The sequence below is a fragment of the Marmota flaviventris genome, chromosome 5 (assembly GCF_047511675.1).
Source record: "Marmota flaviventris isolate mMarFla1 chromosome 5, mMarFla1.hap1, whole genome shotgun sequence".
Classification (NCBI taxonomy): domain Eukaryota; kingdom Metazoa; phylum Chordata; class Mammalia; order Rodentia; family Sciuridae; genus Marmota; species Marmota flaviventris.
In genome coordinates this window covers 104,511,153-104,522,976 of record NC_092502.1, presented here as the reverse complement: position 1 = coordinate 104,522,976, position 11,824 = coordinate 104,511,153, and the positions used below count along the sequence as shown (strand labels likewise).

The 11,824-nt window shown below is 38.8% G+C and overlaps 1 protein-coding gene across 1 annotated transcript in view; it reads right to left on the bottom strand.

Annotated features, from left to right (window-relative positions):
* The window catches only part of Wdr41 (WD repeat domain 41), a 47,823-nt gene that overhangs the window by 14,450 nt on the left and 21,549 nt on the right, over positions 1-11,824 (bottom strand). Inside the window, exons 6-7 of the mRNA XM_027927626.2 lie at positions 2,479-2,590; positions 274-336 (exon numbers count right to left, since the gene is read on the bottom strand). Coding sequence (XP_027783427.1) covers positions 274-336; positions 2,479-2,590 — 175 coding nt within the window. The remainder of the gene's footprint in view (positions 1-273; positions 337-2,478; positions 2,591-11,824) is intronic.

Genomic DNA, 11,824 nt, shown 5'->3' with positions numbered 1-11,824 from the left:
GAAAAAGTAGCAATATATTGTTAAAACAACAAAGAAAATAGTAAACTAAAATTCTAACAAGAAACCTGATGTAACATCTTGAAAATGTTTCACTTTATGTATCACTTTCAACAATCCCAAGGAACCAAGGCTTGGCAGGGGCAAATATCCCTGAAATAAAGACTACTTTGTCTTTCCAGCACTTATATACTAGTCTAGTTTAAAATATATATACATATACACACATGCACACACATGTATATAAATAAAAAAAGAAAGAAAAATCATACTCACTCAGTTCTTTGCCAACTGCTGCTATGACACAGTTCTTAGGTATTTCAACCAAAGCACTGATACCTTCAGAAATATATAAAATTCAAATCATTTTTTATGAATTCCAACAAAAATATTCTGAGTTTTATGTCAATCATATCCTATAAAGGAGATGGTAACAACAAAGTACACAAAACTTGCTACAAACATACTTATATACATGTTTACAAATGGAAAATGATTGTTCTAAGTAGATTTCTGAGACCTCTGGAAGACACTGATTTATTACGGGTAGAACATGCTCTTTGAAAACTTTTACTGCTGTGGCAAAGTTGTATATTCAGCCATTTCAACTTCCTTCTGATAATCTCCATCACCCATTTACAAGATGGCTAATTTGAATGAGATAAAATTGGTATTTTTCCCTCAATGTAAACTTAAGCCTGGGCACTAAATGAGCTAACAGGACATTGTGAAATACATATTTGTTCTTCATCCTGTTTCCTATAACCCAACTTCTAAAACCCTTTGTATCTCTAAAAATATAGGGTGTTTTATATGCTAATGGGATGGCTGGCAGTCACTAGGTCACTTCAGAATGAGGACTGGTTGCCAGAAAGATCAAGGCAGAATTAGAGGATTAGGGCTTTCAGCCCCATTTCCCTACCTCCAGGGAGAATATAGGGGCCGAAGGTGGAATGGGTCACTAGTAGCCAATGACTTAATCAGCCATGCCTATGGAATGAAGCATGTTTTTTGTTTGAAAAACAACAGGACAGGGTTCAGAGATTCCATATAGCAGACACATGGAGGTTATGGAGGTTGACACACTTGGAGAGGACACAGAAGCTCCTCACCCCTTCCCACCTGCGTTCCCCATGTGGCTTTCCTCTGCATCCTTTGTGATACCCTCCCTGAGTTCTGAGAGCTGCTCTAGTCATTAATCAAATCCAAGAAGGGGGTTGTGAGAATCCTGATTTATAGCCCATGGGTCAAAAAACATAGTGTTATAAATGGCATTTGAAGTGAGATGGGGCAGTCTTGGGGACTGAGCCTTTAACATGTGAGATCTGACTGAGGCGAATTAGAGGACATCCAGCCGCCATCTACCACTGAAGCACTGCATGTTGGAAGCATGGTTTTGAATGAAAATATAGGAGAAACTGAATTTGGTGAGTCAGAGTTAGCCAATAATTAACAGCATTCTTATGGTCAATAAATACATTTACAAAAGTCCTTATATTACTAAAATAATCAGAGTTATACCATACCATATTTCATACAGAGTTTTCTGTAGGGTTTGTCTGTTTATTGTGTTAAGAGACAGGGTCACACTATGTCACCCAGACTGGCCCATACCTCTTGGGCAAGTGATCCTCTTGCCTCAGCATCCCAAGAAGCCGAGACTACAACCACATACTACCATGCTTTTAAGTATAGAGTTCTGAATATATTTTCATAACTGAATCATGAAATGATTTGAAGCTAACCACAATTTCTATATGTTATAATTATTACTTTTGTTAGAAAGAATTATAGAGTTAGAGTTGATTATTAGAACCAGCATATATGTTGACAAAAATCTATGCATTAAAGTTAACTTTCCATTGTGATATTATATAGATGTAATTCATAGTATATAGGTAAATTTGGAAAATATTTTACTCATGTGCTTGTCCTTCCCATCCATCAAGACTAGTAACACTGTTGTGATCTGAAGAGATTTTCTGGCTTAATTTCTCCTCCACATGTCTTTTTTTTTTAACCAGTATGTTTTGTATTTTCCCATGTGTGAGATAGTGCTAGAGGAGGAAATGAAAGTATAGTGGGGCCAGAGGAAGTGGAAGAGATAAGAGCAGATGCACAGAGTATGAGAGTAATTCTAAATTCAGAAAACATTCTATGTTAAAAATGTTCATTACATTATTTGTGAAGTGAATATACTAACTGAATATGGCTACCTGTAATCTTTGGAGCTAAACCAAAACAAAACCCAAATCCCCCATAAAGACCTTTGTGTTCATAAAGTCTCTTTGAAGATTTGCTGTCTTCTAGAGTCTATCAATCATGATTCAGATATATATATAAAATTTTTAGTTGTAGATGGACACAATTCCTTTATTTATTTATGTGGTGCTGAGGATCGAACCCAGTGTATCATAGGTGCTAGGCAAGTGCTTTACCACTGAACTTCAACCCCAGACCCCAGCATTATATTTTGTTTACCTGTATCAGAAAGGTGGCTGGTCTTACACAGGAGATCTAATTTTCGGTTCCACACACATAAGTCATTCCCACCAGAGAGCCAAACATCTAGTCTCTTAAGAACAGTTAAACACTGCAAAATTGATTTGAAATGTGTGTCAATTTAAAAACTCAAGCATTTCATTGTTCAGTGGTTTTAAACTATGCCCACAAGTTCAGATCCTGAGCCAGAACCACTGAGCTAAGATGTTCTCTGTTCTTGACCACAAAAACTATTAGATAATAAATGTTTATTGCTTTAAGCCACTAAACTGTGAGGTAATTTCCTACTCAGTAATAGAAAACACACAGTGTTTAAACTCCTTTTTAAATAAAATAGAAAATACAACCTTAGTTTTTGAGTTTCAGATTAGTTATCTCCTAATTCTTCCCAATACTTCTGTTTGGTAGACTCAGGATGGTTAGCATTTCAAGGACTGACCTTCACCTCTAGTGGCTCCCTAAAGGGCCCCTTAATAGTCCTTTCCTCACCTGCCCACTGGCAGCTTAGAACACAGACAAGAGCAAGAAAGAATTAAAAGGAAAATGAGGAGGTTCTGGTGATCTTGTCTAGGTTGCAAGTAGGGCTGTTTTTAAAAAGAGTTGAAAGCAATCAATGCAGTTTTTATTTCAAGAGGTCCTATGCTGCCTAATCTCTGCTTTAATATCAGTACCTTATTCATTTTATTGCCCAATAATATTCCTCTGTATGGATATGCACATTTTATTTATTCATTCATCAATTGCTAAACATGTAGGTTGTTTCCATCTTTTAGCTATTATGAATAATACTGCTCTGAATACTCGTGGACATGTTTTTATTTCTCTTGGGAATATATCTAGGAGGATAGTTGTGTTAAATAATTCTGTTAAATATTTTGATCAACTGCCAAAATGTTTTCCAAGGTGATGGTATCATTTTACAATCCCACCAGCAATGTATGATGGTTACAGTTTTTTCACATCTTATTAACACTTGTTAAGACAGGTCTTTGGTCTTTTAAACATGAGTCATTCTGGTATGTATAAAATAGTATTCCATTGTATGTATATGTGGGGTTTTCTTGTGTTTTATTTTATTTTTACATAGGGTCTAAGTTACTGAGGCTGGTCTACACATTCAATCCTCCTATCTTAGTCTCAAATTGCTGAGATTATCAATGTGGTTTTTGATTTGCATTTCTCTAAAGACTAACAATGTTGCGCTTCTTTTCATGAGTTTCTTGGCTACTTGTCTTATTCAGAGAAATTTGTTTTAAATCCTTTGTTTATTTATCTCTTAATTGTGGAGAATTCTTTGCATATTCTGGATGCAAGTACACTGAATTTGCAAATACTTTCTTCCATTTTACAGGTTATTTTTTCACTTTCTCAGTGGTGTTCCTTTGAAGCACAAAAGCTTTTAATTTTGATGAGGTCCAATTCAATTAATTTTTTTAATAAATGAAATGGTTTCAATTTAATTGTTTTGAAGGTGGATATCTTGTTGCATTAAGCTTTTTTTTTTTTTGAGACAGGTGTCTCCCTAAGTTACCCAGGCTGGTCTCAAACTTCTGGACTCCTCCCACTTCGGCTTGCACAATAGCTGAGACTATGGCACCTGAATCAGCATCATTTTTTTGAAGTCTTGTCTTTCTTCCATTGAAGGGTGTTGGCATCATGTCAAAAATCACAAATATTGTCTATATATGTAAGATTTTATTTCTGGACTCTCAATTATATCCCTTTGATCTGTGTGTCTACCATTATGCCAGTACAACACTGACTTGATTACTTCAGTGTTATGTAAGTTTTTAAATGGGGAAGTGACAGTCTTATAATTTTGTTCTTCCTTTTCAGGACTGTTTTGGCTATTCTTGCTTGCCAGTTTCTGAAATAAAAAGTCAGCTATAATTTTGATAATGATTTTGTTCCATCTGTAGATCAATGAATAGTGCTATAATCTTAACAATATTAAATCTGATCCATGAACATGGAATATTCTCTTCAGTTATTTAGATCTTCTTTCAACACATTTTGAAATTTTTTTTGAAGTCTTACAGATTATTTATTGTTTTTTTTTAATTTTTTTTCCTTTAATTTTTATTGTTGGTTGTTCCAAACATTACATAGTTCTTGACATATCATATTTCACACTTTGATACAAGTGGGTTATGAACTCCCATTTTTACCCTGTATACAGATTGCAGCATCACATCGGTTACACTTCCACTGTTTTATATATTGCTATACTAGTGTCTGTTGTATTCTGCTGCCTTTCCTATCCTCTACTATCCCCCATCCCCTCCCCTCCCATCTTCTCTCTCTACCCCATCTACTGTAATTCATTTCTCCCCCTTGTTTTTTGCCCCCTTTCCCCTCACTTCCTCTTGTATGTAATTTTGTATAACCATGAGGGTCTCCTTCCATATCCATGCAATTTCCCTTCTCTTTCCTTTTCCCTCCCACCTCTCACCCCTGTTTAATGTTAATCTTCTTCTCATGCTCTTCCTCCCAACTCTGTTCTTAGTTACTCTCCTTATATCAAAGAAGACATTTGGCATTTGTTTTTTAGGGATTGGCTAGCTTCACTTAGCATAATCTGTTCTAATGCCATCCATTTCCCTGCAAATTCTACGATTTTGTCATTTTTTAATGCAGAGTAATACTCCATTGTGTATAAATGCCACATTTTTTAAATCCATTCGTCTATTGAAGGGCATCTAGCTTGGTTCCACAGTCTTGCTATTGTGAATTGTGCTGCTATGAACATCGATGTAGCAGTGTCCCTGTAGCATGCTCTTTTTAGGTCTTTAGGGAATAGACTGAGAAGGGGAATAGCTGGGTCAAATGGTGGTTCCATTCCCAGCTTTCCAAGAAATCTCCATACTGCTTTCCAAATTAGCTGTACCAATTTGCAGTCCCACCAGCAATGTACAAGAGTAACCTTTTCCCCACATCCTAGCCAGCACTTGTTGTTGTTTGACTTCATAATGGCTGCCAATCTTACTGGAGTGAGATGGTATCTTAGGGTGGTTTTGATTTGCATTTCTCTGACAGCTAGAGATGGTGAGCATTTTTTCATGCACTTATTGATTGATTGTATGTCCTCCTCTGAGAAGTGTCTGTTCAGGTCCTTGGCCCATTTGTTGATTGGGTTATTTATTTTCTTATTGTCTAATTTTTTGAGTTCTTTGTATACTCTGGATATTAGGGCTCTATCTGAAGTGTGAGGAGTAAAGATTTGTTCCCAGGACGTAGGCTCCCTATTTACCTCTCTTATTGTTTCTTTTGCTGAGAAAAAACTTTTTAGTTTGAGTAAGTCCCATTTGTTGATTCTAGTTATTAACTCTTGTGCTATGGGTGTCCTATTGAGGAATTTGGAGCCCGACCCCACAGTATGTAGATCGTAGCCAACTTTTTCTTCTATCAGACGGCGTGTCTCTGATTTGGTATCAAGCTCCTTGATCCATTTTGAGTTAACTTTTGTGCAGGCGAGAGAAAGGGATTCAGTTTCATTTTGTTGCATATGGATTTCCAGTTTTCCCAGCACCATTTGTTGAAGATGCTATCTTTCCTCCATTGCATGCTTTTAGCCCCTTTATCAAATATAAGGTAGTTGTAGTTTTGTGGATTGGTTTCTGTGTCCTCTTTTCCGCACCATTGGTCCACCCGCCTGTATTGGTACCAGTACCATGCTGTTTTTGTTACTATTGCTCTGTAGTATAGTTTGAGGTCTGGTATCGCTATACCGCCTGATTCACACTTCCTGCTTAGAGTTGTTTTTGCTCTTCTGGGTCTTTTATTTTTCCATATGAATTTCATAATTGCTTTATCTATTTCTACAAGAAATGCCGTTGGGATTTTGATTGGCATTGCATTAAACCTATAGAGAACTTTTGGTAATATCGCCATTTTGATGATGTTAGTTCTGCCTATCCATGAACAGGGTATATTTTTCCATCTTCTAAGATCTTCTTCTATTTCTCTCTTTAGGGTTCTGTAGGCTTCATTGTATAAGTCTTTCACCTCTTTTGTTAGGTTGATTCCCAAGTATTTTTTTTTTTTGTGGAGGATATTATGAATGGAGTGGTTGTACTCATTTCCATTTCAGAGGATTTGTCACTGATATACAGGAATACCTTTGATTTATGCGTGGTGATTTTATATCCTGCCACTTTGCTGAATTCATTTATTAGCTCTAATAGTTTCTTTGTAGACCCTTTTGGGTCTGCTAGGTATAGAATCATGTCACCTGCAAATAGTGATAATTTAAGTTCTTCTTTTCCTATTTTGATGCCTTTAATTTCTTTCGTCTGTCTAATTGCTCTGGCCAGTGTTTCGAGAACTATGTTGAACAGAAGTGGTGAGAGAGGGCATCCCTGTCTTGTTCCAGATTTTAGAGGGAATGCCTTCAATTTTTCTCCATTCAGAATGATGCTAGCCTGAGGCTTAGCATAGATTGCTTTTATAATTTTGAGGTATGTTCCTGTTATCCCTAGTTTTTCTAGAGTTTTGAACATAAAGGGATGCTGTACTTTGTCGAATGCTTTTTCTGCATCTATCGAGATGATCATATGGTTCTTATTTTTAAGTCTATTGATGTGGTGAATAACATTTATTGATTTCCGTATATTGAACCAGCCTTGCATCCCAGGGATGAATCCTACTTGATCATGGTGCACAATTTTTTTGATACGTTTTTGTATCCAATTCGCCAGAATTTTATTGAGGATTTTTGCATCTAGGTTCATTCAGAGATATTGGTCTGTAGTTTTCTTTCTTTGAAGTGTCTTTGGTTTAGGAATCAGGGTGATGTTGGCCTCGTAGAATGAATTTGGAAGTTCTCCCTCTTTTTCTATTTCCTGAAATAGCTTGAAAAGTATTGGTATTAGTTCTTCTTTAAAGGTTTTGTAAAACTCTGCTGTATACCCATCCGGTCCTGGGCTTTTCTTAGTTGGTAGTCTTTTGATGGTTTCTTCTATTTCCTCAATTGATATTGGTCTGTTTAGGTTGTCTATATCCTCCTGCCTGACTCAATCTGGGCAGATCATATGACTTAAGAAATTTATCTATGCCTTCACTATCTTCTATTTTATTGGAGTATAAGGATTCAAAATAGTTTCTGATTGTCTTCTGTATTTCTGAAGTGTCTGTTGTGATATTGCCTTTTTCATCCCGTATGCTAGTAATTTGAGTTCTCTCTCTTCTTCTCTTCGTTAGCATGGCTAAGGTCTGTCGATTTTATTTATTTTTTCAAAGAACCAACTTTTAGTTTTGTCAATTTTTTCAATTGTTTCTTTTGTTTTGATTTCATTAATTTCAGCTCTGATTTTAATTATTTCTTGCCTTCTACTTCTTTTGCTGTTGTTTTGCTCTTTTTTTCCTAGGATTTTGAGATGAAGTATGAGATAATTTATTTGTTGGTTTTTTCTTTTTTTAAGGAATGAACTCCAAGCAATGAATTTTCCTCTTAGAACTGCTTTCAATGTGTCCCATAGATTCCGATATGTTGTCTGTGTTTTCATTTATCTCTAAGAATTTTTTAATTTCCTCCTTGATGTCTTCTATAACCCATTGATCATTCAGTAACCTATTGTTCATTCTCCAAGTGATGCATGATTTTTTCTTCCTTCTTTTATCGTTGATTTTCAGTTTCATCCCATTATGATCAGATAAGATGCATGGTATTATCTCTACTCCTTTATATTGTCTAAGAGTTGCCCTGTGACATAATATATGATCTATTTTTGAGAAGGATCCATGTGCTGCTGAGAAAAAAGTGTAACTGCTTGATATTGGGTGGTATATTCTATATATGTCAATTAAGTCTAGGTTATTAATTGTATTATTGAGTTCTATAGTTTCCTTATTCAACTTTTGTTTGGAAGATCTGTCCAGTGGCGAGAGAGGTGTGTTGAAGTCTCCCATGATTATTGTATGGTGGTCTATTAGACTCTTGAACTTGAGAAGAGTTTGTTTGATGAACATAGCTGCACCATTGTTTGGGGCATATATATTTATGATTGTTATGTCTTGTTGGTGTATGGTTCCCTTGAGCAGTATGTAGTGTCCCTCTTTATCCCTTTTGATTAACTTTGGCTTGAAATCTATTTTATTTGATATGAGTATGGACACTCCTGCTTGTTTCCGAAGCCCATATGAGTGATATGATTTTTCCCAACCTTTCACCTTCAGTCTATGTATGTCTTTTCCTATCAAATGCGTCTCCTGTAGGCAGCATATTGTTGGGTCTTGTTTTGTGATCCATTCTACTCGCCTGTGTCTCTTAATTGGTGAGTTTAAGCCATTAACATTTAGGGTTATTATTGAGATATGGGTTGTTCTTCCAGCCATATTTGTTTATTTATGTTACTAAACATGGTTTGTTTTCCTCTTTGATTATTTTCCCCCCTTTACTGTACTACCACCCACTGTTGGTTTTCATTGTTATTTTCCATTTCCTCTTCCTGTAATGTTTTGCCGAGGATGTTTTGAAGAGATGGTTTTCTAGCTGCAAATTCTTTTAACTTTTGTTTATCGTGGAGGGTTTTAATTTCATCTTCCATCCTGAAGCTTAATTTCGCTGGATACACAATTCTTGGTTGGAACCCATTTTCTTTCAGTGTTTGAAATATGTTATTCCAGGATCTTCTAGCTTTCAGAGTCTGTGTTGAAAGATCAGCTGTTATCCTGATTGGTTTACCCCTAAATGTAATCTGCTTCCTTTCTCTTGTAGCTTTTAAAATTCTCTCCTTATTCTGTATGTTGGGCATCTTCATTATAATGTGTCTAGGTGTGGATCTCTTATGATTTTGCACATTTAGCGTCCTGTAGGCTTCTAGGATTTGGGATTCTGTCTCATTCTTCAAGTCTGGGAAGTTTTCTCGTATTATTTCATTGAATAGACTGCTCATTCCTTTGGTTTGGAGCTCTGTACCTTCCTGTATCCCAATGACTCTTAAGTTTGGTCTCTTAATGTTATCCCATATTTCTTGGATGTTCTGCTCATGGTTTCTTAACAGTCTCGCTGAGCTGTCTATGTTCTTTTCAAGTTGAAATACTTTGTCTTCATTGTCTGATGTTCTATCTTCTAAGTGTTCTACTCTGCTGGTAGTATTCTCATTTGAGTTTTTAAGTTGGTTTATTGCTTCCTGCATTTCTAGGATTTCTGTTTGTTTGTTTTTTATAACCTCTATCTCCCTGTATAGTTGATCTTTTGGTTCTTGGATTTGTTTATGTAATTCATTGTCTATGTGATCTTTCATTGTCTGATTTTGCTGTCTAATGTCTTCCTTGAGACTCCAGATCATCTGAAGCATGTATATCCTGAATTCTTTATCTGACATTCCATCTGCTGCAGATATTACCTCTTCTAACGTTGAGTTGACCTGCATTGCTTGTGGTCCTTTCTTTCCTTGTCTTTTCATACTGTTCGCGTTTCTTTCTGCTTGGTGAAACTGTTGTGTTATTGAATTTTCCCCCTATATATTTATATTGCTCTCGTATAGTTGCAAAGTCTCCCTCGCAGGCGTGGGTAGCGGCTCTGCCCCTCCTCCAATTGGGGCAATGTGCCTACCACGCCGGCGGGCCGCTGGGCCTGTTCTGCCGGTCGGTAGCAGGTCCGCCTACCTTGCAGGCGTGGGCGGCGCCTCTGCCCCTCCCCCAAACGGGGCGATGTGTCTACCACGCTGGCGGGCCGCTGGGCCTGTTCTGCCTGTGGGTCGCAGGTCTTCCTACCTTGCAGGCGTGGGGGCGGCTCTGCCCCTCGCGGTTTGCTGGGTCTGTGCTGCCTGTGGGTCGCAGGTCCGCCTACTTTGCAGGCGCGTGGCGGCTCTGCCCCTCCCCCAACCGGGGCGATGTGTCTACCACGCTGGCGGGCTGCTGGGCCTGTTCTGTCGGTGGTCGCAGGTCCGCCTACCTTGCAGGCGCGTGGGGCGGCTCTGCCCCTCCACGGGTTGCTGGGCCTGTTCTGCCAGTGGGTTGCAGGTCTGCCTACCTTGCAGGCGCTCAGCGGCTCTGCCCCTCCCCCAACCGGGGTGATGTGTCTTCCACGCTGGCGGGCCGATGGGCCTGTGTGCCGGTGGGTCGCAGGTCCGCCTACCTTGCAGGCGCGGTTGGCGGCTCTGCCCCTCCGTGGGCCGCTGGGCCTGTTCTGCCGGTGGGTCGCAGGTCCGCCTACCTTGCAGGCGCGGGGGGGGGGGCTCTGTCCCTCTGAGAGTTGCTGGGCCTGTTCTGCCTGTGGGTAGCAGGTCCGCCTAACTTGCAGGCGTGTGGCGGCTCTGCCCCTCCCCCAACCGGGGCGATGTGTCTTCCACGCTGGCGGGCCCCTGGGCCTGTTCTGCCGGTGGGTCGCAGGTCTGCCTGCGTTGCAGGTGCGGTTGGCGGCTCTGCCCCTTGGCCGGCCGCTGGGCCTTTTCTGCCGGTGGGTCGCAGTTCCGCCTACCTTGCAGGCGCGGTTGGCGGCTCTGCCCCTCCGCGGGCTGCTGGGTCTGTTCTGTCAGTGGGTCGCAGTTCTGCCTACCTTGCAGGCGCGGGGGGGGGGAGGGCGGCTCTGCCTCTCCACAGGCCGCTGGGCCTGTTCTGCCAGTAGGTCGCAGGTCCGCCTACCTTGCAGGCGCGTGGGGTTGCTCTCGATTTTGAAATTTTTAATGAAAAAATCCTGAACTTCTTTAAATTTATTCCTAAGTGTTCTATTCTTTTGGATGTTACTATAAATGGATTTTCTTAATTTTTAGAGGGTTAAATATTAGTAAACAACAAATACAACTGATTTATATATATATATTGTGTTTCCTGAAACCTTACTAAATTAATATATTAGCCCCATCAGTTTTATTGTGGATTTAGGATCTTCTATATGCAAGATCACATCGTTTGTAAATACAGACAGTTTCATGCCTTTCTTTCCAAATTGATGTCATTTATTTCTTCTTTATTGCTAATTGCCCTGGCTAGAACTTCAAGTATTATACCAAACAGAGTGCTCAGTGCAGACACTCTTACTTTGTTCCTGATCTCAGGAGGAAGAGTGTTCAGTCTTTTGCCTTTAATAAAATCCTAGTTCACAGAGTATTTTTATCATTAGAGGGCACTGATGTTTATTGAATACTTTCTCTGCATCTATTGAGATGATCGTGATTTTTACCATGTATTCTTACTATGATGTACTTCATTGACTGATTTTCTTATGTAAAATTAAGCTCATACTAATGGGATAAATCTCCCTTGATTATGTTGCATAATCTCCTTTTATATATTACTGGATTTGTTTGCTAATTTTTTTAAATATTTATTTTTTAGTTGTACACAATACCTTTATTTTGTTTAATTATTTTTATGTGGTGCT